Raw genomic sequence first — 14,096 nt, 5'->3', positions numbered from 1 at the left:
TGAGGTTTGCCATATGGTGGCTCTGTTCCTAAGCAATGCGCCCACGCACAAGCACTGTAGCTCTAGGCTGGTCATGGTAGCATTTTTTGAGCCCTCACTAAAAGTCTCGCCAGACCAGCGCATGCAGTGGGTCAAGTAAGACCTAAAAAGGGATGGGCTAAGCAATGAGCCCTGTGGAACCCCACATGGCATGACATAGGGTGGTGATTTGAAGCAATTCAGAGTCACTGTTTGTGTTCTTTTCGTAAAAAAATATGTTAACAAGGACAGAGCTAGACCTTTTACCCCTAGCTTTCTCAGGCTGGATCGCAACAGGTGGTGGATTGACGGTGTCAAACGCTGTCGAGAGATGCAAAATGATCAGAACTGCGGTGGCTCCCCTGTCCATAACTATCCTGATTTCTTCAGTAGCTTTTATCAAGGCTGTTTCCGTACTGTGTTCTGTATTTACAGCAAAACAATGCATCCTTGTGATTTCCTCTGCGCTGGTGCACAATTGGCTGCCTAGAGCCAACGCAGGCACCGTTGCACCATGGCGTTGCAGGGATGATTGTTTTTGTGTAAGAAGGGCTATCTTCCCACACAAAAACAACCATTGATGGTGTTTTCCTCTTTTTTTTGCGTGCTGCAGAATGCAGTACACATAGAAAGAGCAAAAAACGATGCGAAATCAAGTAATGTATGAAAGGGGGCCATAATTACAATGCCATGAAAAGGCAGGCAGGGTGGCTTTGCGTTGCCTTGTTAGTATGGCTCAGCATTGTTGGGAACCGGAGCATCAAAAAAGGTGATGCTCTGGTGGCGCCGTGGCCTTGTAAATATGCCCCTTAATCTGGTGCATGCTCTCCCTACCTGCAGATTGCTCACTGCACTCCCACCCTCTCATTCTATGGCGAGGTCGCCTTTTAACACCAATCAGATCTCAAGATGGTACCCAGCACTCTGTATCCAAGTGTTGTTCATGGTCTGTGTCTGAGAGATTGAAAAAGAAAAAGATTAGAAACTGAGAAACGCAGGGATATTGCTTATATGCGGCTTTGTTTTGTCACTTCCTGGTCGGTATGGTGTATGGGAGCACTGCTATAAAGGATCTCCTAATCCATTCTGGGGCCTGGGTAACAACCCAAGGCGAGAAATCTGTGGTTAGATGGAGTATCCACCAGAAAGAGCATCACTGAAGGTAAGTAGCATGTTTGTTACACTTCTCAAAAGAGCCACGGTCCACAACACTAGTAAATCTTCAAATCTACACTTGATCCAGATCTTATTAACATGCACTGTGTGGCCAAGTCATGTTAGAGAATGCCTGCATCAAACACGATCTGTGATACAGGTATTAACGCTGTCCCAGGTTATCGCTGCTTGGTATATGTACATGACACCTGAGCGGTCATCTCATTCCACTGAAGCTCTATAGGATGCATAGTTCTGCCAGCTCAGCATGAGATTGATCCAGACATTGACTGTAAAGTTACAGGATTTTAACTAGAAGGTGGGATAGAAGGAAAGAGAAGCTCCCTGATCTGAGATGAACCGCGAGACTGAGGCTGTGGAAGAACCAATGACTGAAGCCTTCGCAGCAGTGCGCCATTGCTCTTGGCTTAATGTTTTTTGATATGGTATAAGTGAACCTCACTGTCAGTTTTGAAATGTTAAATATTATAATGTGAAAAAATAAAAGTTACCCAGGAGCTTCAATGTTGCCTCTGTTTCTTGGATGAACTGTATTGCTTGACGCTTTGTTCCCTCTCTCAATATGTTTGTAATTTGATATACTACATTTATTCCATAAAAGCAACACAGAATATAATTTTGGATTGTTCTGTCAAGGTGACCCACTGTCCACAATTAAGCACCATGACATTTCTAGCATGCCGTATGTAACAAAGTAAAAATAACTGTGAAAGCATTCTTTCCTTTTCGAGACTGAGTAGGTGGCGTTTTAATCATTTTTCCCAAGGGGTGGTCAGCATGATACAGTTTGGAGACCACTGGAAAAGAAGGATGTGGACAAGCATTAAAACTTGACTCTGGCCTGTCCACAGGTCAATATCGTAATCGGAGTGAGTGCCTGAATACATAAACAACCAGACAATCCTGACAGTAATGATGTTACCTGAAATCAGTAACGTCCTGGCCTCCTAATTCCTTCTTTTTAATGTTCTTTTCGAACCACTTCTTAGTCTGCAGAAGAGAAAAGGAAGAGTTCAGTCCAATCTTGAAAAGAAGAATGTTTTGTCCATCTGTTGGTTTGTAAACTGGTAACTGCCCTCTTGTAAACCCTTCCTGAGGTCAGATGGGACAGTTCAGCTAACATCAGGCACTGTGAATCCACCAGCCCAAGGGGCATGGTAGGTACAGCTCCTGGCACTGTGCTATCAAAAACTAAGTCAATTTCCTGAAAGAGTTAAGATTTTAAAATGTGCCTGGCAAGGAATTTGTCTATATATTATCATTATGTCAAGCTAATAAAGATAAAACAATTACATTTATTTAAATGCGTCTTATTAAGTCTTCACTGCAAGTACCATTGCACCAATGACCTTAAATGGACACCAGCCTCACAGTATTCCCATTTGTAATGTTTATAATTGTGTTGTGGTTTTAAGTCTATTTACCTGTTTTGGTATAATGAAGCTTCTGATCAGTTAACCGTAACATTTTCACTGGGCAGTATGCCTCCACATAATTCAATTTTTCAATATTCTATTTAGTAGAACAGTATAGAATCCACATAAAAGGAAATGCAAACTTTGAATCCCTCTGGAGGGTTTGCAATCTGTGGGTCATGCAAAACTAATATACAGTTCTAATTAAAATATTTGGAAAGCTTGATTTCAAACTCAAAGCAAGCATCAGCAAACCAATGTTGGTAAATCTGGGAATGCGCCAAAGTCCATGGGTGGTTGTGTGGGAAAACCCCCAAATTTCCCATGGAATGTCTTCCCAGAGCAATCACGCAAGGCAGCAACTTGGCCTTCCATTGCCAGGTAAATCTGTGCTGTACTTGCGACACCTTGGCTGATCCAAGGGCGATGAAATCCATTGATAAAACTTTACAGCGGTTTGCAAAATAGTCTCCTGTTCTTTTAATGCTGACTCTGCCAAGAGAAAGCAGCACAGCTGTGTATACGCATACACACACGGCTTTCATTTTCACCCCATTCCCGCAGGTTGTGTGTAAGAAGTAAGGACAGGAAGGCGTTGCTAAAAGGAACAGTTCTCCTTTGCAGAACCTTTAGTGGGTCATCCTATAAGAGGAAGAGAGATGTGGGTGAGGTGCAGGGCGAATAACCCTATGCTGCCTGTGTGTCAATGATCCTCCATACTGTCTGCCTACTCATGCAACGTATATATGCCCTGGCCTGTCCCCTACACCAATCAGCCAATCCTTACTTCCCCGCTGTCTTGAATGGAAACCTGTAAGCTGTAGCTGTCTCCTGACCCTGTGGAAGAGAGAAAGATTGGAAGACAGGTCTTCTGCTCTCCACTGTAGTCTGGGATGAACAGTGCAGCAAAGCAGTGTATGTGCACTAGGGAGCAAATGTATGAGAGCCCTGCAACTCATTTGAACCACGCTACATGGTACTTGCATGACGCAAACTTCTAAGTCAGATTTTTTAAGCCATTCAAGGGCACTTTGCGTGACTCTGAGTGGCTTAAATATTCTGGAGTAAAGCAATGCAGTGCAAATCAGGGTGTTGCCTTACTCTGCCATGGGAAGGTGTTCCATGGGCATTGCATGGGTGTGCCCACCCAGCTATCATGGACTTTGCTGCATTCCCAGATTTATAAGAACTTGTAGACCTACCTGGGAATGCACCAAAATCTTATACCTTCCTAGGGAAGGCATATAGAGGAGAAATATCTCTCTCTCTTGTTTCTTCCTCTTTCTATGTGTGCTGTATTCTGCACCACACTCAGAAAAGGGATTATGCCTCCCAGGATTCTTTTTGTGCAGGAAGGTGTCCCAAAAACAATCTTGCATGCAATGTAGGCACCCTTGCACCATGCCAAAAGGGCATTAGTGCATGTGAATGGAGAGGAATACGCAGTATAGCCCTAAGTACGGAGCAATCCTCTGTCATTCAGGTGACTTGCTGTGCTGCACTGCAGGAGGTACTCATAAATAGGCCCCTTAATCTTTGTGTGTGAGTGGAACCTTCCTCCTCCAATCTCTAAGAGGGGAGGGTAGGGAAGGGCTGGTGAATGTGTGTGTGTTGGTCTGTGTGAGACCGGCCTCGTGGCGTGGGCCCTCCCGACCAGCAAGTTACCCTACAACCACGCCGAACCTCGTGGACACGGCCTTCCGGCTCCCGTGGGCCAACATCCCGAGGGCCGACCAGATCCCCAACACGCATGCCCGGCCGAGGGCGAACGAAACCCTCCCCAAACCAGACCGAGAGGCGCCGACCCTGTCACACCTCTGGTCTCTCCCCCGAGGGAGGTTTTGATCGACCACCAGGCCCCCGGTGAGCGGGCGCCTCGCCTGCTGGGCGTCTGGAGTCCCTCCCAGACCCACCTGAACAGATCAAAGGGCCGAGCAACAGGAAACCCCATCACACCGCCCCCCCAGGCACCAGACCCCTCTCTGCGAGGACTCCGGACTTCAAAGAGGAGGGGGGAGTATAACAAGGGGTGCGGACGGGGGCAGAGAAGACCTGGACTGACGAGAGCCTGCTGACTTGGTCGCGGCTCGATCGCTCCCCGAACAGAAGAACACTACCCGAACTCTGAACCATCTGAGCCCTGCTGACGCTGTCACGGCTCCCCGAACTCTGAACCATCTGAGCCCTGCTGACGCTGTCGCGGCTCCCCGAACTCTGAACCACCTGAGCCCTGCTGACGCCGTCGCGGCTCACCGAATTCTGAACCATCTGAGCCCTGCTGACGCCGTCGCGGCTCCCTGAACTACGACCCTCCGGTGCCTGCTGAGTGACTCGCGGCCCGCTCCTCCAAGAGAATCGGCAGAGATTGCCGAGAGAAGCAACATCCCCTCAGCTCGAGGATTGAGAGCTGTGCGCCGGATACCTCGCAGGGACACTGATTCAAAGACTGTCCCGCTACCCCTTTTCCCCTCATCACGAGATCGCTGCCGCTTGTGGCATTAATTCTGCACCTGCCTGCCGGATCATAAAGATCCCTGACAACCACCGATAAAAGCATATTATCTTACAACGAATTACTGTGTGGTGTCCCTCTATCCGAAGAAGAGAGTAAGCGCAGCGTGTGCGATCCTAGGTACGAGACCCTTCCAGGAAGGGCCTCCCTGCTCTTGCTCGGCCTATTTCTGGGTAAGGTGGGCCTCCGGGTGGTCGGGAACGCATTCCGCAGCCTCCCCGGGGAACGCCTTCCAACAGTCTGTCTCTCAGATGATGTGTAAGCAGTCAACATCCTGAAGAGAACAATGCATATCAGGCATTGGAATCTTCCATTAGTGCCTATATTGGTAGCCAGTTCATGTGGAAACTGTCCTGCTAAATGCCCCATGTGAGGTTGTATGACAGACGCATGCATGGTTAAACCACGTGTGCTTCTACCATGCAGCCCAACCCAAGAATTTGTCTTAACCATGCATTCCTTTACCATGCATGCCTTTAGCATGGAAGTTCGTGGTATAGGCATGAATGGTAAAGGGGTATGTGTGGCTAAGGTCGCCACTACCCGGTCCCCCACACCTACCGCCCACCCCCACCCTGTCCATTAAACTACCCCAACTCCTTCCACTGTCCTGAAATCTACCCCAACTACTGATTCCTCTCCCCCAAGGCCTAAAACCCTGCCCCATTACGTACACTCTGCCCTAAAAACTAACCCAACTACCCATTCCCCTACCACTGCCCTAAAACCTAAAACCCTGCCCCTCAACCTACACTACCTCAAACTCTCTGACCGCCTGCAATGTCCCTTAAACTACCCCAAGCCTCTTCACTGTCCTAAACCTACCCCGACCCTCTCACAGCCCTAAAAACCACCCCCAGTCCCACTTACCTCACAGCAGCATCTTCCTGCTTCTGTCTTCCAGCACCTAGACCGCGCACTGCCTTAACCAGGCATATGCGTGGTTACGGCATATGTGTGGTTAAGGTAAGCATGGTCGTGCTTGCGTAATCGGAACAAGCGTGGTTCAGGCAGTATTGTTCTGATTGTTTCACCCCATGTGAAGGAGGCCTGATTGCTTTTCCCACTCAGTGCAAAGAAGGAAGTTGATCAATGCCCCACCGCTTTTAGAGATCGTGAGCCGACCCAGCTGGCTCAGACTATGAGATGAAAATTACCGGTTGTATTTGCAACATTTGGAATCTGGAATCCAGTATTGTAGCCTACAAGTTTATCTGACTATCTCTTGTAGACCATATTGGGACCCATTGCCTGCCCACATTACTAATATTCACAGTTTAGTAGCAAGAAGGATGGAGCTCTGAGCACTCTCCTGGTCTTCCATGGTCTCACCGTAGATGTTGGGATATGGTCTTCTGTGATATTGGGTATGGAAGTGGTGCTAGATTCTGGCATAGTTAAACTGCATTCTGGTACAAGTGTGGCACAATGAGCTACAACTGCCTCCTTCAGGCACAACAACTTCATATTCTAGTATAATATTTTGAGGTGCGAGCACAGTTCTACAATAATTAAGTCATATTTGTGTTTTTAGATCACTCAATACATTGATTGAAAGATCAATGTGAAGCACACGCAACAGGATACAAAGATAGTGTATGTGCGCCCGAGGGTGGGGAGACAGGGATGGGTCCATGGACAATGCATAACAGAACAATTGGTATTTACACTTTTATGTAAATTACAGCAGTGAGGATGTCACAGAGCTTGAGGGCTGCACTCACAACACTTTCATGAGAGTTCCAGACTGGGGACCTCCTAGCATGGGACTCGCCAACAGAGAATGTGCTTCTGCATTGCCTTTTGAATGCAAGGATTAAGGCAAGTTTTGGTGGGAGGGTGTTAGTCATTTTATGTTTATGGACAACCTATGATAATCCATAGTCAGCCATTCAGGATAATCTTTTATCTGCGCAAAATGAGAGGGGGGTGGGTGGGGGACAGGTTATTGACAACTTTGAGGCCAAAAATTAGGAATTTTCAGGGGTCATCGAATTAGCTATCTGGCCTTTTGCTGGAAAGGAGAAAGGGCGGCCGTACAGGTTGAATAGGTGAGGGCTTTCTGATGCGGAAGGATTGAGTAAAATAGCAATGTTCCGGGTCTTGGTCGAAAGGAAAGAGATGAAGAAGAGGCTGAAAACAAGTGAAGGATATTGAAGCAGTAACAGGGGAGAGACAAATATGGGAGACAAAGTAAACCCTCAGGCTCAATGTAGAGGTTGGGAGAAAACAAGGCCAGAAGGACACCAGCTGGGATCTGAGAGGTGGCCATGGAGTGTAAGTCACCATACCCTGGCAGAATTGTGAGATTGTCCACCCCAGTTATGAGACTAGCCCAGCCTGTCTCCATTGAAAGAAATTGGTGACTCTTTACATACTTGATCCACCTGCTCCCCCCTCCGCCCCCTCCACCCCCCCCCCCCCGCCCGACTTGCCTCTGCATCTTCTGCGGGGATGTGTCGATTTCGGTTCCTTCTTCTGAATAATTTCTCTGGTTCTTGCAAATCCGATCCGTCTGTGAACGTCCTGTAACTCTTCCTGGACGCCATGACTTTGGGGCTGCAGGGCTGCTCTGGTTCAGCTTCTTCAGAGGTCGCTCTTCCTGCAGAAATGGGTCAAGAGGTTTTTAGCAAAGGCTGCTCAGTTACAGGTGAAACACAGACACCAATTCTTCAGTACTGAGACATCCTCAAAGGTAAAAGTTATCTTTGATTCAGGTGCCAAACATCTCTTCTGCAGAGTGAGCTACAGGGGCTGTGGAAGAGCCAAGTCTTCGGTCGGTTTTTAGCCAACAAGTGATCTTACTCATTGACCAGCCGCTTTTCACACAATAGTCAGACATTAAGAAGGCACTCGCTATCCAGCAGCTCATTCTGAACCAAGGTTCTGGGGCTCACAACAAGCCCTGCCTCATATAGATGACTACAAGCGAAAACTCGGACTATAAGTGATGGTAATAACGTCACGCTGTTAGAAGGGCTAGCCCCAGGGGAGGACAGAATATGTGCTTGACCACCCTACGCTCACCCTTCCGGGAGAAATAGCCGAGCACCGGTCGGAGACCCCTTCAGGACTGAGTCTCACACCTAGGATCGTACAAATTGCTTCATCACCAGGCAACACAGAGACACCACACCGTAGATTCTGGAATACGTAGGCTTTATCTAGCAATATCAGGATCTTTATGATCCGCAGGAATATGTACAAGTAGAGCAAGGGCTCACAAAGTCTTGGTTGGGGTAGGGGTAGTGGGACAGTCTTAGGATCTGGGTCAATGCGGCAGCGTATCCGGCGCACAGCTCTCAATCCTCGAGCCGGGGGATACGAGATGATCTTTGGGGTCCAGCCGGACCGGAATGTCTCTTGAGGGTGCGTCCGCTCTGCAGGACTCGAGTCCGGGTGTCGGAGGTCGGACATTCTTTCAGGAGCCGCAAGTCACTCAGCAGGGCTCAGAGTTCTCTAGGGTGCAAGGTGAGCCGCCACCATGTCAGCAGGGCTCGGATGTCATAAGGCAGAAGTCCGTCTCTGCCAGGTAGAGCCGCGACGCTGTCTGCAGGGCTCACCAAGGTTCCAAGAGTTCCGTAGGATGTTGTGGGGATGTTCTTCAGCCGCGACCACATCAGCAGGGCTCGTTCGTTCCAGGATTCCACTGCCGAGGGTCCCAGGGCGCCCCTTGTTATAGGTCGACTCCTCTTTGATGTCCGGAGTCCTCATGGGCAGGGGTCTTAGCGCCTGGGGGTCGTTTGTTGGGGGTTCCTGCCACACGGCCCTTTGATCCTTTCAAAGCGGGGTCGGGAGGGATCCCAGACACGCAGCAGGCGTGGAGCCAGCCCTCGGGGTGGCCGGAGGGCGATCTAAACCATCTCTTGGGAGGAGGCCAGGTGTGAATGAAAACTACTCCTCCCTCTCCTGCTCACCAGGAGCTCTCTCTCCCCCCAGCCGTCATGGCGCGACTAGGCGGGGGTTGCGCTTGGGTCGAGGCGGCCATCGGGGGTGCTGGGCCCGGTACTGGAGGCCGCGAGGCTGGGGGAATGGGAAGGGTGTCCGGTGTTGGGAAGATGGAGGGGAGGACAGGGGTAACCCCGGGTTCTGGGTCGGGGAAGCTACGCTAGTCAGTGTAGTGCGGGGTGTAGGGGGTAGCCTGGTGTCGCTACGGGTCTGAATGGGCCACGCCACAAGGTCGGGTCCAATACACGCGTGGCACAATAGGGCTGGTTTGCTGCTTACAACAATCACTCTTACCCACTCCCATGTCTCACTACCCTGTCATCCCACACCAATGAACCCCAGAGCCACTGGCTCTTCTTCTTTTATTTCTACACCACTAGCAGAGTTCAAGATGCCCCTGTGTGTAGGCAGATGACCCTTCATGCTGTCGAGTCCTTTTAGTCTATGTTCAGAGCCCTCAGGCTCCTCCTGAACCCTGTTATCTCATGTTCAGAGTCCCTGCTCGCACTTGACCCTTTACCAAGGCAACAGAGCCCGGCTCCTTGTCCTGGAGACCCAAGGCCTCTGAACCCCTCTGCCAGGGCTGTCGGGAAGCTGGAGGGGAGGACAGGGGTAACCCCAGGTGCTGGGTCGGGGAGGCTACGCTAGTCAGTGTAGTGCGGGGTGTAGGGGGTAGCCTGGTGTCGCTACGGGTCTGAATGGGCCACGCCACGAGGCCGGGTCCAACACGCGTCCCCCCCAGCTGAAGGCCAGAGAGAACTACCCATCTTCCTGGGGGTTCTCTTCGCTGAGGCGGAAGAATCGGGAGAGGCCGTCCGCGTTGGCGTGGTCGTTGCCAGGGCGAGGCTCTACTGTGAAGTCCATCCCCTGGAGGGAGATGGACCATCGTAGCAATTTGGGGTTCTCCCCTCTCATCTGCATGAGCCACCGTAAGGGACGATGATCCGTCTGGACTCGGAAGTGGGTTCCGAAGAGGTAGGGTCGCAGTTTCTTTAGAGCCCAGACTACGGCGAACGCCTCGCGTTCAATGGTGCTCCATCGTTGCTCTTGGGGCAGTAACCTTCGGCTAATGAAGGCCACGGGCTGATCTACACCCTTCTCATTGAGCTGGGAGAGGACGGCTCCGATGCCATGCTCGGAAGCATCCGTTTGGACCACAAACTCTTTGGAGTAATCGGGGGCTTGGAGCACAGGGGCCGTACACATGGCGAGTTTCAGGGCGTCGAACGCCTCCTGGCAGGCAGGGGTCCACTGTACCTTTTTGGGTTGTCTTTTGGACGTGAGGTCCGTGAGGGGTCCTACGAGGCTGCCATAACCTTGAATGAACCTCCGGTAGTAACCAGTGAGGCCCAGAAAGGCTCGGACTTCGGTTTGGGTGGTTGGTGGCTCCCAGGCCAGAATGGCGTCAATCTTAGGTTGGAAAGGGGCGACCTGCCCGCTGCCGACCTGGTGCCCCAGGTAGACCACCGATCCTTGCCCAATCTGGCATTTGCTGGCCTTCACTGTGAGGTCGGCTTGGCGCAGGGCCCCCAAGACCCTCCGGAGGTGCTGGAGGTGCTCACCCAATTCAGAGCTGAATACCGCAATATCGTCCAGATAGGCGACGCTGAATTCTTCCAGCCCAGCCAGGACCCTAATCACCAGTCGCTGAAAGGTGGCCGGAGCATTTTTCATCCCGAATGGCATCACTCGGAAGCGATAGTGCCCATCCGGGGTGGAGAAGGCGGACTGCTCCTTGGCGCCGTCCGTGAGGGCAATCTGCCAGTATCCGCAGGTCAAGTCGAAGGTGCTGAGAAACTGAGCAGACCCAAGGCGGGTAATGAGCTCATCTGTGCGGGGGAGAAGGTGAACGTCTGCGCGGGTGACCGCATTGAGCCCCCGGTAGTCCACGCGGAACCGTAGTTCGGGGGCAACACCAGGGGCAGCTGCTTTCGGGACCAATACCACGGGGCTGGCCCAAGGACTGTCTGTAGGCTCGATCACCCCGAGAGATAGCATCTTCGATACTTCTGCCTGGATGCAGGCCCGGACTCAGTCGGGGACGCGGTAGGCTTGGTGCCGTACCGGTGGGCTGTCTCCTGTGTCCATGTCGTGGACGCACCAGTCGGTGACCTTGGGGACGAGGGAGAACAGGTCGGAGAACTGGCCCAAGAGCTGGCGGCAGTCCTCGTGTTGTCGGGGTGTGAGGGAGGGGGAGAGGATCACCCCCTCCACGGAGCCGTCTTTTTCTTTGGCCCGCAGGAGGTCAGGAAGAGGCTCTGTTTCCTCTTCCGCCCCGTCGTCTGTGGCCAGGAGCAAGCTCAACTCCGTCCGCACGAAGTGAGGCTTGAGGCGGTTCACGTGGAGGACCCGAAGGGGGTTCCGAGGGGACTGGACGTCCACCACGTAGGTCACCTGACTTTTCCGTTCGACCACCTTGAAGGGCCTGGTCCATTTGTCTTGGAGGGCGCACGGCTTCACGGGGGCCATCACCCAGACCTGCTGCCCAGGCTGGAACTCGACCAGCGTGGCGTTCTGGTCGTACCAGCGCTTCATTTCTTCCTGGCTCGCCTCGAGGTTGGCCTCGGCCAGCTCTCGGAAAATCCGAGTCTGGTTCCTGAGAGTCAACAGGTACCGGAACACGTCCTGTGGGGGGTTCCGGGGTGCCGTCTCCCATCCCTCTTTGACCAAGCTCAGGGGGCCTCGGACTGGGTGCCCATACAGCAACTCAAATGGGCTGAACGCCAAGGACTTCTGGGGGACTTCCCGGTAGGCGAACAGGAGGCAGGGGAGGAGGACGTCCCACTTATGCCGCAGGGGCTCCTCGAGACCCATGATCATCCCCTTCAGAGTCCTGTTAAACCGCTCCACTAGACCATTGCCTTGGGGATGGTAAAGGGTAGTGAATTTATACAAGACTCCACACTGTTGCCACAGCGATCTCATATATTTGGAGATAAAATTGGTACCCCGGTCGCTCACGACCTCTCGGGGGAACCCTACCCGGGAGAAGATCCCCATTAAGGCCCGGCCCACCACGGGGGCCGTGACGGTGCGGAGGGGGATGGCCTCCGGGTATCGTGTGGCATGGACCACTAGGACGAGGATGAAGCGGTGACCCTGGGCGGTCTTGGGATCCAGGAACCCCACGATGTCAATACCGACCCGCTCAATGGGGGTACTGACGACTGGGAAGGGTTGGAGGGGGGCCTTGCGCTTCCCTCCACTTTTACCACTGGCTTGGCACGTGGGATAGGACTTGCAGTGGGCCTCTAAGTGGGCTCGCATTTTTGGCCAATAGAAGTGCGTTACTAGGCGATGGTAGGTCTTGTCCTGGCCCAAGTGGCCGGCCAGGGGTACATCATGGGCCAAGCCCAGGAGGAAGTCTCGGAAGCGTAGGGGTACCACCAGGACCCGGGCTGACCCTAGCTCGGCAGCCCGCTGTTCGCTATACAGGAGGTCATTCTCCCAATACAATAAGTGGGTTCCCGTTCAGTCGCCCGCGGCTTGGGCGGCGGCCTGCTGCCGGGGTCCGACCAGGGAAGGACAGGTCGCTTGTTCTCTGCAGAACTCCTCTTGGGAGGGGGCCCCTTCGTGGCGCCACTGGGCCAACTCGGGCAGATCACCTAACTCCGTGATCATCTCCGGGTTGGGCCACGGAGGGGGTGCTGGGGGTTTCGTCCTCGACTCCCCCGCGGGGGGTAGTCGGGTCGTCATGGATCGGGTGGTTCCGCACACCCATTCTGGTAGACCCATCATCCCGAGGTGGGTCTTGCGCTCGACCTGTCTCCAGGGGGGACTTTCCAGGTCGTTTCCTAGGAGGCAGTCCACGGGTTGTGCGGTTCGGACAGCCAGCCGCAACGTTCCGGTTATTCTCCCCCATTCGAATGGTACCAGGGCCACCTTACACAGACTCTCAGTGTTGGCGGAAGCTATCACAGGGCAAAAGACATTGGGGATGATCTGGTCCGCTTGGACTAAGTGGCTGAGGACACCAGTGATGCTCGCCCCGGTGTCGCGAAGGGCCTCCACCGGGTGGCCGTTGACCTTTACAATCTGGCGGTACTTTTTGGTGTTTGCGGGAGGGGGGCCCCGGGAATCATATCTCGATCTCCTAGAGAGACTAGGGCCATGGCTGCAGGTTCCCATCCCTCGGGGTCCTCAAACTCCTCCCCTAGGGTCACGGTGGCCATGTGTCGGGCTGGGGGAGTTGTCGCGGGGGGTTTCTGGGCCATGAGGCACTGAGGGTCACTGGCATAATGCCCTAGCCGTTGACAGCGGAAACATGTGATATTCACCCGGGGCCCTTGTCTGCCGGGGGTGGCGGCACTGCCTGGCAGAGGAGCTGGGAACCCCGGGGGTGGGTTCCTCGGGGGGCTACGCGGGGGCCCGGATGGAAACTCCCTCGGTTTCCCTTGATTCCCCCCCCTCTCTGACGGGGGAGGTCCTTGCTGGCTGCGGGTGTAGTCTCCTACTGGGTTCCGGGGGACCCGGGTGTTTACCCAGCGATCTGCTTCGACGGCCAGCTTCCTCGGGTCTGTGAGTTTGCTGTCGAGCAGGTGCTGGCGTAGTTCTACAAAACAGTTGGTGGACAAGTGTTCCCAGGCAATGAGGTCGGTCAATTCTTCAAAGGTGGTTACCTTGCTGCCCTTGATCCACCCTTCCAGCACTCGGCTGTAAAAGTTTACGTATTCCACCCAGGTGGTGCCTGGGATCTTTCGGCAGTCCCTGAACCGCTGCCGATACATTTCGGGGGTGAGGCCGTATTTCGTGAGGAGGGCCTGCTTCATGTGGCTGTTGGATGTTTGCATGGAGGCCGGTAGGTCGAGGAGGGTGTCTCGTCCTTCGCTCAGGAATCGCCCCCACAACCCGGCCCCCCAGTCCTTCTGTGGAATGCGGTGGGAGGTCATGGCTACCTCGTAGGCTTTGAACCACTGCTGAATGTCATCATTCCGATAGTACTCTTTGACCACATCCTTAGGGATGGGGACTTTTGGTTCCCCCAGGGGTGCGGGTTCTTGGCCCCCCAAGGGTCGAGCTCCCTCGCT

General features: G+C 53.0%; 1 protein-coding gene across 1 annotated transcript in view; it reads right to left on the bottom strand.

The window, feature by feature from the left end:
* LOC146808497 (transient receptor potential cation channel subfamily M member 2-like) overlaps positions 1 to 6,588 on the bottom strand; it is a 1,333,691-nt gene extending 1,327,103 nt beyond the window's left edge. Inside the window, exons 1-2 of the mRNA XM_085623962.1 lie at positions 6,454 to 6,588; positions 2,117 to 2,184 (exon numbers count right to left, since the gene is read on the bottom strand). Of these exons, the coding sequence (XP_085480088.1) occupies positions 2,117 to 2,184; positions 6,454 to 6,588 (203 nt within the window). The remainder of the gene's footprint in view (positions 1 to 2,116; positions 2,185 to 6,453) is intronic.
* Positions 6,589 to 14,096: the final 7,508 nt, after the last annotated feature.

The sequence above is a fragment of the Triturus cristatus genome, chromosome 8, assembly GCF_964204655.1.
Source record: "Triturus cristatus chromosome 8, aTriCri1.1, whole genome shotgun sequence".
Classification (NCBI taxonomy): Eukaryota; Metazoa; Chordata; class Amphibia; order Caudata; family Salamandridae; genus Triturus; species Triturus cristatus.
The sequence above is the reverse complement of the archived record's forward strand: the minus strand, read 5'-3'. Positions and strand labels throughout refer to the sequence as shown.